The 17,017-nt window shown below is 35.1% G+C and overlaps 1 protein-coding gene across 1 annotated transcript; it reads left to right on the top strand.

The window, feature by feature from the left end:
* Window positions 1-5,348: 5,348 nt before the first annotated feature.
* Window positions 5,349-16,374, top strand: LOC123532044 (uncharacterized). Its single transcript, XM_053544921.1, has 5 exons — window positions 5,349-5,476; window positions 9,899-10,450; window positions 10,729-10,848; window positions 13,330-13,512; window positions 15,350-16,374. The coding sequence occupies exons 1-4, from the start codon at window positions 5,410-5,412 to the stop codon at window positions 13,509-13,511; spliced, it is 921 nt and encodes a 306-aa protein (XP_053400896.1). The 5' UTR covers window positions 5,349-5,409; the 3' UTR covers window position 13,512; window positions 15,350-16,374.
* Window positions 16,375-17,017: the final 643 nt, after the last annotated feature.

Below are 17,017 nucleotides of genomic sequence, written 5' to 3'. Positions count from 1 at the left end.
ATCCAAAATATGTGCTCTGCACCTGGGTCGATATGGTGAACATCTGTGTTCGAAATCCTTCAAGAGGTTCAAGAGTTACTGATCGGAAACGAAATTGCTAACGGACGGACGGTGTCATAACATAGTACGTCCCTTCGGGTGTATAAAAAGCAAGCGGCTCTATCAAATATTTGGGCTAAACTAGCCCAGTCCATTCCAATCTGTTTCATTTCAGTAAAAGCTGCTACAAAATACATTTTTATAATGGAAAAATGTAAGATATATGCGACATTAATGTCTTGTCACCAAAGGATCGAACCCCTATAGGTTGGAAGAAATTCAATCGCAATTTGATGCACATGCGAGTAATTTGAACTGTACGATCTTGCCCTTCCGATAAAGGGGTGCACACGTGAGACTTAAACCTGTCCGTGTCACTTATTACATACCCGCAGCAAGTTAACCTAAATGGTGTTACGGTGTTTGTACCAGTGTAGTTGTAGAAACGAAGATTTTCTAGATCCCATGTGTCCCTCTGTACATTATTTAAGGTATGACCGAGCATTTTGATACAGTTTTACTTTTAGTTTCTTAAAATTGTCTGGCTTAGTCTCGTTTTCCCTGCCCACAGTATCCTCCTTTCTCTCTCTCTCTCTCTCTCTCTCTCTCTCTCCCCACCCTCCCCCCCCAACTCCCCCACGCATAAAACCCCTCCCTCTACCTCTTCAATAAATGTAAATATATTTTATATTAATTGTCTTGGTATTTGTGTCCTAGACTTCTGAGTCATCATGCACCCCGTTCCCCATCCATACCCAACCCCGACAAAGACACAACGCCATTACCAAATCGTATCTCGTTAGTAGAAACTTCAAAATATTTCTGTTCTAAAAGACTGGCCCTATAACAAAACAATTTCATAGATATTTTTCTTGCGTGACTGTTTAGGCAAGGTGTGGAACTCAGGTGAGCGATATAGGGTCACCAAGGCCCTCTATACGTAACATCACTTATTATTAAGATAATTATTTGTACAACATAAACATGTTTTTTCTTCCTGGATATAGTATACAATAATGTATTAGTATGACTTCCGTCGGGCTTGAAGTTAATGCCACATTATCGTATTATTATTCCTTCTCTTGAGAAGGAATATTATAGTTTGGTTAGTCACACTTGACTGAGCTACTGATATCGAAAGCTGTTGTCATTACAAGCTGGCCAGTCAAACTCCGTGACCTTAGAAATAACCTCTGACGTTAAAACTATTCTTTCCTAATTGAGGCGACTCTCTGACTGAACGCGTCCATTGATTACATATGACTAAACCCGAGGATGGTTGACTGATTCTTTTATTTCCTCCATTCTTGAAGAATATAACATATGTACAAACAAATTTACATGTAAACAACTAAATATTATCGTTATCTTCAAATGCATGGTTATTATGTGAAAACAAACCCCATTGCGACCCTCTAATTATGTGTAACAAATTCACGCATCGAATCATAACGGATTGACCGGGTCAATGTCTTATTGCCGTATTTACTCAACTGAAAGTGGTAACAGATTTAATTTGTTGTTGGATTTAACAATTTATGTTAAATAATAACTAGCGTAAATACCTACTTGACATTTTTTGGCAGTATAAAACAGACATTGCAACCAAACTTTTACAAGATGATCATTATATATTTATATAGATGTGCCCTAGAAGGAACTTTTGGTATGCTTTAACTTGTTGAAGATTCACTTTAATTACGTATTTTTTTTAGATTTACACAAGGAATTGTTTATATATGTCACATCGGAGCTCCAGAGAAGTGTAGGCTGTTGTGTAAATGATACTTGCTCCCACCACTAAAGTAGCCGACCAGTCAAAAATTGGGCCCTGAAAATATCTAAAGCTGTTTTTCCCCGGCACACTGAGCGCTGTGTTGAAAAGCAAGGAACCGGTAAACCCTATCTCGCCGTGGTGTTTGCAGAGTTCAGCTCTTCAACAGGGAAGGTACGATTGGTGTACTAATTTATACCGCTCAAGTGGGTTATCGAGTATAGAGTCGGTCTCTACTCTACCCTAGAGCTTCCATGTGAACTTTCCCATAGTGTCAAAAAGGAAGTGCGTCATTTAGCTTTGGTGTTGCGACATATAACGGTGGGCAAATGTTTGCGACATTTAACGTTAAAGGTGCGACATTTAGCGGTAGATGCGACATTTAACCTCAACCTTACGACATTTAACGGTGGTTGCGACATTTAGCGATCTGGCGACATTTAACGGCGCCACAATGTAAAAGCGAAAGGAAAGCGCATCATTTTCAAGGGGAGTTCCATCCATCGATAGTTGCTCGCTGTGGGGTCAATGGTAAAGGTACTTTGCTTAAGAGGAGGATAGTTAAAGTGACATAATATGCAGACTGATTCTACTGAATAAGAGTCAAAACCGATTGAAAAAAGTTTAATTCATGGCAGATTTAGCAAATAATATATAGTCTACAATACAGTGACACTTGTAAATAAAATGCGCTACCTCCAAACTGTCATTAGTGTCAAATCCGGGCTATTTTTCGAAAAGATATCGGACAAAACAGTCGATATGAACTCAAATAATATTTTAAACCCTACATATCGCTAAAATACTTACTTACCTTGAGATTCGTTAACTGTCATTCTTTATACAATCGATATAAATCATCAAATAACTGTTTTTGGTAGTTTCATTTTCTCCGCGACCTTCGATGTTTTCAAATGACGTGTCGATTCAAAGGGCGATAAATTATCAATCATTTAAAAATTTTAAAGAAATGGAATTATTTTTGCAAAACACGGAAATGTTTACGTAACTTTAATCGATATTTTCTCAAATGAGGTAACGCCGAATTTGGACCCAAAATGTCATGGCGCGTCACATATATCACAACAAATAAATTTTACACCCTTGAACAGATTTATGTTTTAATTAACTTAATTCAAATTGTTTAAACATGATTTATCTAGTATTTCAGCAACTGAAATAGTTAAGGAGGTAGGTTACCTTGTTACAAGGGTAAATTCAAATTAGTTGAACAGCAGCAATTTTTTGTATTTCGTGTAATATGATGTTTCAACTGCTGCAATCTCGATTTCGTTTATCTCTGTCCCTTCAAGTTCAATTTGTATCCAGGTTTGAAGAACATGACCCTCCAAAGGTATTTTGTATAGAAAGAAGAAGGAAAATACGGATACTTAACACTTCTTAGTGTATTTCAGTCTCATTGATATCCATAGAGTCTTCTTAATTGATAATTTTACTGGTATGCGCGTTAGCTTTTTAATAAAAGCTTAAAATATATATGTCGCGGGGCTTGTGTTTCCATGGTAACGCATTTTCTCTCATTTCTAAACAACTATGTATAAAACCGAGGTTTTTCGACCGTTTCGGTGCCATTCTGTTAATGACCAACATGGAATATTTGGGTATTATTATAAGCCAAATACTAAGCACTTTACACGGTACCCTATTTTTCTTAACGTTTAAAGTAACCATGGCAACAGAGATGTTTAAAATAGCATATTGCTTTTGTCGTAATTTCTTCTAAAAAGATAGTGAATAAAATTATCTTTCATGTTAATGTAGCTTTAAAATATATTTTTTTCTAACGTAAGTTATATTTTCATGTTATTTGCATTTATTCAAACAAATTTCACAGCTTAAAATACTTACAGCAGTACCCTTCGTCTGGCATTTTTCATGGAAAAATCGTTCAGCATGCTGCTATTATACTCATGGATATTGTTTAAATGAAAATAAAAAGCCGAAGCTGTGTTCCTTATATAGATAGTGTCAACGCTTTTAAATTTTACATTTAGATAACAGGTCACGGGCTTCGTTTCCATGGTAACATCAATTCCATTCAAGAAACTACAATTTTCTACTGAAATTTGAACATTTTAGAGCTTAGTATTAGCTTTTAGTATATAAGTAACAAATTTTAACGGAAACTGAAAAATAGGTATTACAAATCAAACTGCTAGTTTTTTTATTTGAAAATGGCCATAACAAGTACCCTTTCACCCAACTATATTCCAAATAACATTGGTTACCATCATCCATTTTCTTACATTCCGCAAAACATTTTAATATAACTACATAAAAGAAGCAAAATATTGATTATTAATCAGAGCAAAAGGCTCATTAAAATATTTGAGCAAATAATTGTTATTTGAAAATAGTTCAAATAAAGAAAATGCTCAGAATTACGTACTTTCTAAATAAAAGCTATTAATTTTGCGCGGTAACTGATACGTAACGTCATGACGTCAATGACGTCATTTTAAGGCAGCATTGTTTTGAAGCGTTTCTGTGGCAATTTGTTTATTATTTCTGCATTATGAAACCATAAAGCATCAGATCGGAGACAGGTTCATGATTTGTTTTCAGAAGAATGAATATCCAAACACATTTAGTTTGTCGTAAGTCGTCACGTTAGCTTGCGGTTGGACATGCGCACATACAAATATAAAGGTAACCTACCCCCTTAACAGGGTAAATTGGATAAATTTTATACATTATAAACCTGTTCACTCCAGGTACTTACATATCAAATAGAAATCTATTTCTTTCTGAAATTAGATACTTGTCTATTCTTTCAAAAGGTGGCCATTTCGCAATAGGGGAGTTATTTCAAACACGTCAGATTCAGTATTTGTTGATTATATATTTTGAAAAGTAAAAAAGTCAAGTACAAAATCTACTTAACAAAAGGTAAAAAAGAAAAACAAAACGTAGAAATTTGATAAAATCGAAGATAAAAGGTTTGTTATAATGGGCTTGAAACTGAAATATCATTTATTTTAAGAGAATGTTTGCTGCCAACCAACAGACGGGATGCCACGAAACGTGTCATTCTATCCACCGATCTTTTACATTCAGATCGGGACTTCGAGATGCTATAATGTTACTTTGGGAATTGAATGTCTCTGCAAAATTTCCTAAGTTACTATATGTCTTTGGCAGTTTAAACACGCACAAGTTTGGTATTCTCTACACAGGTGGAAAAGGAGGCTGAAGTGACAAAAATAAGGTCAATGCATTCATACAATTCAGTTATACATTTTCCGCCGGTAAAGCGAAGCGAATTAGGCGGGTCAAGGTATCTTTTTTGTATCAGGCGAATCAAAATCTTGTTTTGATGGTTGTTTTATTGGTACATCTCGGGAAGAAACGAATATAGCAATTATGATAATTAAATCTGTTTTGAATGCAATTATATCTTACAATTGAACCTTAACAGAGTTTAATTGTTATAAACCATTTTCTTACACAAAAGGCAATTGTAAAAAATATCGTCAAAAAACTGGTACCTTTCCAAGATCTATTTTTGGAACCAGAAAATACGAAATCTGTTTTGTCGTTGTGTAATGATTGATATCTGACTAGTGTAAGTAAAAATGAATAAATTGGTCATAAACGTGTTAATATGTTGGATAATATTCTTCAGGAATATGGAAAAGACGGGTGAGTGTATCTCTGTTCTGTTAATTAAACATTTCAACCGTAAAACAAAAGTACAAATTACGCATTTCTGTTTAAAGGCACTGACCTCTAGATCGTACGACAACAACAACAACAAAAAATTTTGTTAGCCACCTGAAAATTATTGCTATAATTCTTCAGAAGGCTTTGAACCTTAGTTACTGACAGTGTTTTATGCTATAAAAACACACTAGAATTAGTTGTTTTCACTATTTTTTCCATTGAAACGTGTTTTTAACGGGGTATCGGAGGTAAACTGCCTTAAAGAGGCACCACAAAATAACTGTATTCTTTTGTGTTTCCATGATGGTAATTATACATGCTTTGCATGAAGAAAATGAGAAATAACAAGTATCCAGTTACAAATTAACAGTAACATATACTAGGCCAAGACAATGTGTGTAATGTCCTAACATTTTATTAAATAACTGTAACAATATGTACAGAAATCAGTATATTTAGTGAAATTTCAATCACATTTTGTTTCTACAGTTTAAGATAGTTATTCATCTGTTTTATAAACTATGCTGAAAAGAGATTGACTAAATAAGTTTGCAGATGAAGTTGTCAAAACACATTTATTCAGGAATGGCCTAAATTGTCCATCAGAAAACTTGTAGTATAACTGTATATTACCTGTATTTCAAGAATGATTTTCATGAAGTTTTTGTGAGTGAAAAAAGTAGGTCAGTAGGTCTTGGTGGGTCTTGAATTACAAAAGTTTTATATTTAACGACAATTAAGTACATATTCCGCCGTGGTGAACAGGTTAAACACGGAGGAGTTTTAAGGCCGTGACCGCCGGGGTTCGATCCATTCCCGACTTTGACATGTATTTTTTCTTGATAATCATTTTAATAAGTTTTAATGTTCGAAACAAATACTCATGTCCTGGTGTTCATAATATGACTATACTTCAACTTTAAAGAAAGATATTTTCAAGCCAAAAAGCTTTGGAGGTACGTGCCCTTAAACACGATATTACTGATCACAGAAAAACGACCACATTTCCGATGGTGATTTCATATATTCCTGGCGCATACTACAAGTACATATAATATGAATTACGAAATTTGATATTAAGGTTTAATTTGTTTATGAATAAGGATACGCATAAAACGGGTATGTGTCCATGTATCTTTATGCGTTACACGATAAAACTCCACCAGTTGTGGTTTGTTTTTGCCAGCGCACAGCGCACATCTGAGTACATCTGAGTAAACTTGCATTGTTCCCAACGCCATTGGGCTAATTTTAACTGGCAAGGCTTGTTTCGTATAGAGGTTCGGACTATGTTCCTTTAAAACGAAAATGACTACATGCATCTTATAAACATGTATTTTATCGATTATAAAATTAAGAATTATTATTGTGTGAAATAAAAATTCTTTATTAAAAAACTTGGCTTGGCTACTTTAGTAAATAGAGTCCAGAGGAGGCAGTTGTTTCAAGCTATTTAATATCCGGTGTTTGAATATATATTTGCCAGAAGAAGACAGTAATGACCGAGGGCGACATGTGTACATATAATACACTTTGAAACACCGGACATATTCATTGCTAAAAAGTCAACAATTTTTACTATACAAAGTTACCTTTTAGGCTAAATAGCAGTAAATAACATTTGATAGAATAAAACATTAAATAAAAAACTTACCAAATTTAGTAAGTATCAGAAAACAGTCATATGTATGCCTAGTTGATTTATTAATCCCCCGCCGTGGCGGAGGGATTATAGGAATGGTCTGCTTCCGTCCGTCCTTCCGTCCGTCCGTTCGTCCTTCCGTTCGTCCTTCCGTCCGTAACAAAATCGTGTCCGGTCCATATCTCCTAAACCCCTTGAAGGATTTTCATGAAACTTGGGTCAAATGATCACCTCATCAAGACGATGTGCAGAACCCATGAGTCAGCCTTGTCGGTTCAAGGTCAAGGTCACAACTCAAGGTCAAAGGTTTGAGCCTGCCATTTTGTGTCCGCTCTATATCTCCTAAACCCCTTGAAGGAATTTTATAAAACTTTGGTCAAATGATCACCTCATCAAGACGATGTGCAGAACCCATGGGTCAGTCATGCCGGCTCAAGGTCAAGGTCACAACTTAGGGTCAAAGGTTTGAGCCTTCCATTTTGTGTCTGCTCTATATCTCCTAAACCCCTTGAAGGATTTTCATCAAACTTGGGTCAAACGATAACCTCATCAAGGCGATGTGCAGAACTTATGAGTCAGCCATGTCGGCTCAATGTCAAGGTCACAACTGAAGGTCAAAGGTTTGAGCCTTCCATTTCGTGTCCGCTCTGTATCTCCTAAACCCCTTAAAGAAATTTTATAAAACTTGGGTCAAATGATTACCTCATTAGAACGATGTGCAGAAATTATGAGTCAACTATGCCAGCTCAAGGTCAAGGTCACAACTAAGGGTCGAAGGTTTGAGCCTTCCATTTGGTGTCCACTCTGTATCTCCTTAACCCCTTGAAGGATTTTCATCAAACTTGGGTCAAATGATCACCTCATCAAGAACTCATGAGTCAGCCATGTCAACTCAAGGTCAAGGTCACAACTGAAGGTCAAAAGTTTCAGCTCTGTATCTCCTAAACCCCTTGAAGGATTTTCATGAAACTTGGGTCAAATGATCACCTCATCAAGAACTCATGAGTCAGCCATGTCAACTCAAGGTCAAGGTCACAACTGCAGGTCAAAAGTTTCAGCTCTGTATCTCCTAAACCCCTTGAAGGATTTTCATGAAACTTTGGTCAAATGATCACCTCATCAAGATGTTGTGCAGAATTTATGAGTCAGCCATGTCAGTTCAAGGTCAAGGTCACAGCTAAAATCAAAGGTTTACCCTTTCACTATCTATAGCAGTGGCGGGGGATTTAGCTGTCTTTCAGACTGCCTTGTTCGTATCGGAAGCATCCTTTTCATTTTTAGTTTTACTCTCAAAATCTCCTTTTTTGTTACTTTCATTCTGTTTCGTTCATTTTGATAACACAAGTGAGTGAACATTATCAGGAAGCCTTAACTGAAAATAGGCAGGCAAACAGTGAAAACAGGAAGTTGTTTTTCGTAAAGCTAAAACGGCGCACAGTTAAACTAGGGACCAAGCAGCTTTCTGTATTCAGGAAAGCTACTGTGTTTTTTTTAAACCGAAAATAAAATGCCTGGTTGAAAGCGAACCATCTATTGGACAGCAAAGGTTGCATTGACCAATCGTTGGAGTTTTAATATTTTCCTCCTTAAATGGATTGTGTTTCTCGGCTTCTTCTATTACACTAATCTATATTCGGGGATTCAAAATAATCGTAAACAAAATAGGTCCAAGCCAATAAAGGAATGCCCACTAAGAGACGATCTTGTCTAAAAACTTACCTGAGGTGACGATAGTAAGTAAAACCGGAAAGAATATAGGTTTTCTCTCTAATTCAATTATTGTCAATCCAAAGTAATAGAAAAGCAATCAGTTTTTGCTACTGTAATACAAGTGTTGTAATATAACATAAAATTAGATCTAGGTCTTTTTGAAATAAGATAAAATTGCCCCCTACGGCCATGTCGTTTTAAACGATATTTTGAATTTGAATAAGAACATCTATTAATATGTTTATAAATGCTACTAAGACAACAACATGTTAGATATAGGAATGAATAAATCATATACTTCGTACTTTTATTTGCATAGAACTTTTGAATAAAAGTGCATCCGATAGAATAGCTTAGAAATCTTAGATTTGATAATTAAGTTATTATAGAACACACTTGTCATAGTAAATCTGTTGTTTAATTCACTTCAAAATAATGATTTAAATAATATTATATAACACATATTTTGCCAAGAAATAAAGCATCACCTACCTGTTCAAGGTGGCATTTAACAATTTATGAAATTTTATCCGCAAAATTCTTGTATCTTTATATCATAATTTAAAGGAATACACACATGTACCACTTTAATAAAGTTTTTTTAAATCTCTAAACAGATGAAACAATACTATTTATTACTGTCTTGGGTTTAACGTCGCAAAGACACAATTATTGGTCATACGGCAACTTTCCAGCTTTGGTGGTGGAGGAAGACCCGAAGTGCCCCTCCGTGCATTATTTCATCACGAGATGGCAAACTGGGTAGAACCAACGACCTTCCGTAATTCAGCTGGATGGCTTCCTCACATTAAGAATTCAACGCCCCGAGTAAGGCTTGAACCTACATTGATGAGAGGCAAGTGATTTGAAGTCTGCGACCTTAACCACTCGGCCACGGAGGACCCTCCAATACTATAGTCCTAAAGACTGCTGAAAAAAATGTACAAACCAGAAAACAAAATGTAAACACTATTTATTCTAAGTTACTATGAGTTTTCTTAAATATAGTAGCATTAACTGAGAACAAGTAATGGCACTGTCTATTTCAGGTATGACCACAATTGGCCATTCGTCAGAATGCTCGCAGTTTCATGCTGTCATCGTATGGGATACAAACACGGATGTGCAGGACATAAGTTTTATGTACCACAAACGCTTTTTATACGCATTGATAGATAATATGCCGGAGGGTTCATATATAGTTTTGAAAACAACAGGCGATTTTAACGAGCTTGATTTTAGAAAGGACTCAGGATGGACAAACGAGTTGGATGGAATCACGTTTTCATTTACCAAAGAAGCAATTCCATACTCAATGCTGAGAAAAACTGTTAAAAATGCCCTTAGTCGACACGAAACAGCTGATATGGATATACAACTGTTCTTATTAGTTAATGATATATCACGTTTAGACAACGAGGAGAAAGCTTTGGAAGCTCTAATGATAGTAAACACATTCGTTGTATTTACTGGAATGATACAACCGCAAAATATTTGGACAGATTTGGCCTCAGATGAAAAACACTTATATATAACTGACAGCACAAATGATGAAAAATTCTTTAATGAGACAGAACACTTCCTGAATTTATCTTGTCAAAGTAAGTGTTTAAAATAGTTTGTCAAAAATATACTTAATACCACAACAAATCATCTAAGGCAGAAGAGTTGGAAAATAAAGTCTTATGACATTTAGATACATGGTTTCTGTATTCAAATGTTTATAATATACATAATAAATGCCTGCTCATTTAAATTTCAACAGAAGGTAATTATTGGTTTATATTTGTATCTACATAATTACTATACGCAATTTAATTCAATGATTAAACTTCTTGTCAAAATTGTATGATGTTTGTATTCAATTTGTATTAAACAGATTCAAGATTGGATTGTGGAATAAGTATGTATCTGAACAAGAGCAGATGCTACAAATGTGCGTACATTTGTGGACGGGTCAAGAACACCTTGAGTCAGTTCTGCCTAAATACCTGCCCAAGTATGTTATTTTTTCAATAACATCTTTTCTACTTTGGAATACAAATACTTCTTAAAATCATATTTTAATCCCCCGCCACGAGTGGTGGGGTTATAGGAATAATCTTCGTCTGTCCTTCCGTCCTTCCGTCTTTCCGTCCTTCAGTCTTCCGTCCTTCCGTAACATTTTGTGTCCGCTCTGTATCTCCTAAATCCCTTGAAGGATTTTCATGAAACTTGGGTCAGGTAATAACCTCATCAAGAAAATATGCAGAATACATGAGTCAGCCATGTCGGTTCAAAGTCAAGATCACAAATCAATTTCAAATGTTTGAGCCTTCCAATTCGTGTCCGCTCTGTATCTCCTAAACCCCTTGAAGGATAATGATGAAATTTTGGTCAAATGATCACCTCATCAAGACAATGTGCAGAACTTATGAGTCAGCCATACCGACTCAAGGTCAAGGTCACAGCTCAAGGTCAAAGGTTTGAGCCTTCCATTTCGTGTCAGCTCTATATCTCCTTAACTCCTTGAAGAACTTTCATAAAACTTGGGTCAAATGATTACCTCATCACGACAATGTGCAGAACTGATGAATCAGCCATGTCAGCTCAATGTCAAGGTCACAACTTAGGGTCAAAGGTTTGAGCCTTCCTTTTTGTGCCCACTCTGCATCTCCTAAATGTTCATGAAGTTTGGGTCAAATGATCACCTCATCAAGACGATGTAAAGAATTCATTGATTAGCCATGTCAGTTCAAGGTCAAGGTCACAGCTCAAGGTCAAATGTTTACCTTTCAATTATCCATACCAGTGGCGGGGGATTTAGCTCTTTTTCAGACTACCGTGTAATTACCTGATGACCCCAAGCGATTAGGGATCACTTGACTGTGACCTTGACAAGTTGACATGCAATGAAAACGTATTTATTTGAAACAAATTGTATAAGATGAATTCTGTGGAGAGATATCATTGGCGCCCATCGTTCGTGTCCAGAGTTTTGGGTACACTTTCTATGTTTTTCACTATGTCTTTGTTATCTTTGAATGGATTTGCTTAAGACTTCATCTTACTCACGTCAAATGATAGAAGGTATATAATTTAAATTCAGAAACATTCCTTGAATAATGCAGTCGTTTTCATTCGGAATTTCGTGTTAACGCCTCGGGGAACTTGCACTCTATTCAAGTTATTACAATAGATTTTATATCAAATGGAACGGAATTATTTTTCATCACCCCTGCATTATATAATTATGCTAGCTACCGTTAAACCCAACAAAAACAAAAGACATAATTTATGACAGTGCGCTAATGTATACGTGAGAGCAGCAGCAAAAGATACTATCTACGTTAATTTGAATAAATTCATTTCAAATGCTAATCTTTTTGATGCCCTTATTTGGAGACATACAGTATATGATTATATTAAAAATGGATTTCTCAGCAAGATATAAATATTTTCCTAACTTATACGAAAGCTCTTAAGTAAATGTTTTCTGAAATGCACTATTGCCATAAAATTATTAGATAATTTAGCAAATGGCTTCGCCGTTTACTACAAGTGTACCTACTCATATTTATCATATTTGAAGTACAGTCCGTGACTGATAACTTCGGAGTGACGTCACGTTTGTTTATGTTTTCTGGACTTATAAAACTAACAAAATAGGTAAAGCAGCTTACATAAACAATAATATTAGGTATATTTTATTGCAACACGTCTGTCAGTCCCGGTAGCTCAGTGGTTAAGCATTAATGTTTGAAATGTCGAATTATGTTGGTCGTAAGTTCGAATCACGGTAGGTGGTTTTTTTTTTAAGTTATTTTTTCTCCTTCAGGGTAACCACCATAATCATTCATTTTTCCTGAAATATATTAATATATTTAGAAATATATTAAATTAATTTCTGTTTAAAGGTGACCAGCAATCAGCTCTGTGTAAACACATCGGTTTATGAATGCATAGTCACGAAAACACTCGGAAATTTCGTGCAGGTTAAATTCTTCTCTGGTATATTGCCAGTATTTAGTGTAGTCAACATGTCAAAGGCGTCCACGTCTGTTGTCGCAAAGAAAAACATTGTTCAGTATAAGAATGGTGATAAATGCATACTACAAATTTCAAGCGACATCATTTTTCCATATTTCGTCATTGTATACCGTAGTGCTGTATTACTGCATTTTGAATATTTTCAATTGTCTTTGAAAAAATGTATTTAAAACATTAATAAAAAACAAAGATATAAAAAAAGTATAAATCACAGTGGGATTCGAACCAACGCGACAATGGAAAGAATTGCACATGTAACGCTCTACGGCCGGTACTAATCTTCTACTTCAAAGTAAGCGTTCCAGTTAGTAGTATAATATAAAAGTGTACACTTAGATAATGATAAGTATCGATGACCCCCCTGACTTGGACTCGTCCAAATAGTCACTCCGAAGTTATCAGACACAGACTGTATTTATATCAATATTAACCAATACAATCTCGACTTCAGATTTCGATCATCACCTTGATATGCCAAAAGATTGCCACTGTGATATGTCAGATTGTGAGAAAAGTTCCACGGACCCGTTGTTACTTACGCTGGTAATCGTGTTGTCCACCGTTATAGTAGCGGAAAAGCTTGTGCTTTTAATGTTGACGATGTGCAACTACTTCGAAGCATATGGCATATAAGGTACAGTCTACAGAAAATCCAAATTTTAATCCAGCTTCATTTTTTTACGATCCCGGATGAACGTTAATTTTATTTTAAAAAAAGCGGAATAGATCTACAACAATATTCGTTTATTTATTATAGAAACTAAAACGTTACTACAATACAGTATATAGATCTACATGTAAATTGTGCTACCATGATATTTTCTCGTGTTTTAGATACACGAGGAGAAAATGAAAACTTTGAACAGGCTATCTGTTACCCGTTCAGATAGTCGGGATTTGTAGGTTCTCTTCAGGTCTGTATGTTAGTGACCTGAAAGGGGCACGCAAACAGCACAAATAAATAAATAAGTCGAGACACAAAGATTTTACGTCCTCACGTATAATCTCTCTACTGATGTGCGCATTACAACAAATGCATAATTTCAAAATACAACGAAATATGGAAAATGATGAATAGCAAAATGAAGAACATTGCTTTATATAACTAAACATGTACATAGGTTACCTGAAAGGGGCACGCAAACAACACAAATAAATAAATAAGTCGAGACACAAAGATTTTACGTCCTCACGTATAATCTCTCTACTGATGTGCGCATGCGTGACAAACAATTGGCGGTTAGGTAAATAACGGAGGCCCGTCACCTATATTAGATACATGTTAGTTATAGGACTCTATTGGATTTAGTGATGAAATGAAAATTATGGGGTTTATAGGAGATGAATATGAATATAATGCAGGCACGTGTCCAGGTGGGGGGGGCCAGGGGGCCCGGCCCCCCCCCCCCCCACAGCTGGCTGCCTAGTTACGATTTTTATTACTATGGGCCCCTCAATTAACAAATTTATACACCAGCGCAACTGGCTTGATTTGACAGCAATACACAGGCTAAAGAGCCATAAAACCGTGTCCGGTAGTGGAAATTAGCCCAAGGCATGTCACAGGTAAAAGTTTATTTGTGCATGCTTCATTGATCGCTTGATCGGTACTTGATTGGGTAGTGGAGAAACTATTATGTTTTTTACTCTTTGGAAGTGTTATAAAATGATCAGAACATTGTTGGTTTTGTTAAGTAAATCTTAAAATGAATCTGAAAATTGAAACATTATGATGGTTGTATTTTGTTTCTACATTAAGGCACATTCCCCAAATTTATTAAATTGATCTTTTTATTTTACAACAATTATGAATTTGAAACTACTGTATCAATTTTACTCTTTTGGGCCCAGTAACCTTACTTAAAACTCTCATAGTTTTAAAAGTAGTTTCTCAGTAAATCTCACAAAACGCATCTAAAACTCGTTACTTATGAGGAGTTTTATACATAAAAATATCACTTAATATGTGCTGTGATGTTATAGTTTGTACAGTCAAAGAAGTATAAAATACACATCTATTTATTTTTATAGATCTTTGGTACAGTTAAGAGTTCATTGTCATTTGAAATCTACGATGTAAATAGTAATTGTCATAATATTTCGTTTGTTTTGTTGGAAATCTAAAAACATTTGGCCATTTTGCAAATAGGATACCCTTAATAATTAGACTAGCCATTATTAATGATAAATGAAAGTGGAATATCATGATATATACCTTGATGAAACATAAAAAACAGAAAAGACAAATGACCCCGTGACATATCTATATTCAGCATGAACTTTGAGTTGTACAAACTTTATCATTCAATAGTTTAGAATATTTAGCTGACCAAAGATACCATGTAAACCTTGTAATGGTAGACTCAAGTACCTTTGACGGTACACTTAGTGGATTGTATTGAAGAACAAGTATATACTTGTATTGTGTCACTGAATATAATTATTTACAGGTAACGTTTATTTCATTTTAGGCACGTTCTGGTGAAAATGAAAATGCATCGAAACAGAAGACACAAAATATCATTCCCATGCAAACTCAAGAAACGGGCTAAATCTGCGACAACTGTCAAATGATAAAACAATATTTTTGTTTTTGGCAAATGTGTTTTGCAAATGGTTTGTACGGAAAATGTCAACGGCAAAGAAAACTACTGTTGCTAGTGATTAAAATTAACAACTGAAAACACTTAGTAACAGGGAATGATTCAATAAGAGGGAAGGGTAGTAATAAGATACGAACTTAAAAATCCTACAAACTAAATTTAAAACTGAATTTGTTGCATTACCGTTTCATTTTCGTAGAACTTTGGCAAACTTCATGAACATGAACAGACTAAATCAAACCTAGTCTGCTATTATTCTTCTTGGTTGCATTTCTGGCTTCCGAAGGACCATTTCACAGATTTTATTAAATATGTGTAACTTCCGTCATAGAAACAAGGAGAAGTGAAAAATTAGATGTAATGATAAAACTAGATTTGATTGTATTATATTGATGAGAAACCTATTTTACTCAGTCCACTGAATTCATTTGTAAACATATATAAGAAGGAATTTGAACGAGTTTGATAATTTATCAGATGAGGACAAATATTGTTTACTATGTTTGAATATTTAAAAAAAAAACAAAAAAAAAACACTTATTGTATTGTAAATAAAGTAAATATTATTTAAAGGTTGTCCATTTTTTCGTATTTTGGAGAAATAGTAGAAACAGTAGATCAGTCTATATCACATTTGCATTGATGTAAAATATAACATATTTATTTCATTATCTTAAAGGTACCAAATAAAGACAAATAAAAAAGCATAAATCTTAAAAAAAAGACTATACATTTTGAAATATACATCTAAACATTACGATAGCCGTTCAATACTTCAAGTCAAAACATGTGCAGAGAAACGAATGATTTTTGGGGCGGTGCGTAAGCTCCGCCTCCAATGGAATTAAGACGGGAAAATGAAAGCCCGTCACTTCTTAGTGCAAAATGGCAAAGCCCATCCACTTTCTACATCCTCTCATAAATAAGAACACCTACAACAAAGCGCATGAATATGACCTATATTACGGCTATTTTTACACTCTGACGTCATGAGGGAAAATTACTGAACTTATTACTGAAACCCCACTTGTTTTTATCAGAATTGTTTAAAAATAGATAAAGGTCAGTGACTTGTTACTATACCCCAGACCACCCTAAAACCTTTATATGATGTACCCCTGTGCTGTCAAGCGGCGTTATGGCGTGTGTATAAGTCACGTCATTCGTTTGCTTGGCGAAGATGGGTAATTTGGAATGCAACTGAACTTCGGACAAAATTTTACTTTGCAGCAAATCAAAATTATTCAATAATGTTAAGCAGAACAGAGAGGTCGGGCACAAAGCTAAATAAGGTTAGCGTTTGTTTTTCAGCTCTTATAGTATAATATTTTTGATTTAAAAGGCTCTATTCAGCTGTTCAGCTATTTTTGTAGGAAGTGTCTAGGGGTACGGATCCGTACCTCAAGAATCTGATTCTAGAGGTACGGATCCGTACCTCTAGACAAGCCTGTTAGGGGTTTTCTAGGGGTACGGACCTCCGATTTTCTAGAAACGAGGGTCATTTACATGAAATAACAAATAAGACTGTACTTTTAG

This window comes from Mercenaria mercenaria, chromosome 6 (genome assembly GCF_021730395.1).
Source record: "Mercenaria mercenaria strain notata chromosome 6, MADL_Memer_1, whole genome shotgun sequence".
Taxonomy (NCBI): Eukaryota; Metazoa; Mollusca; class Bivalvia; order Venerida; family Veneridae; genus Mercenaria; species Mercenaria mercenaria.
The sequence above is the reverse complement of the archived record's forward strand: the minus strand, read 5'-3'. Positions and strand labels throughout refer to the sequence as shown.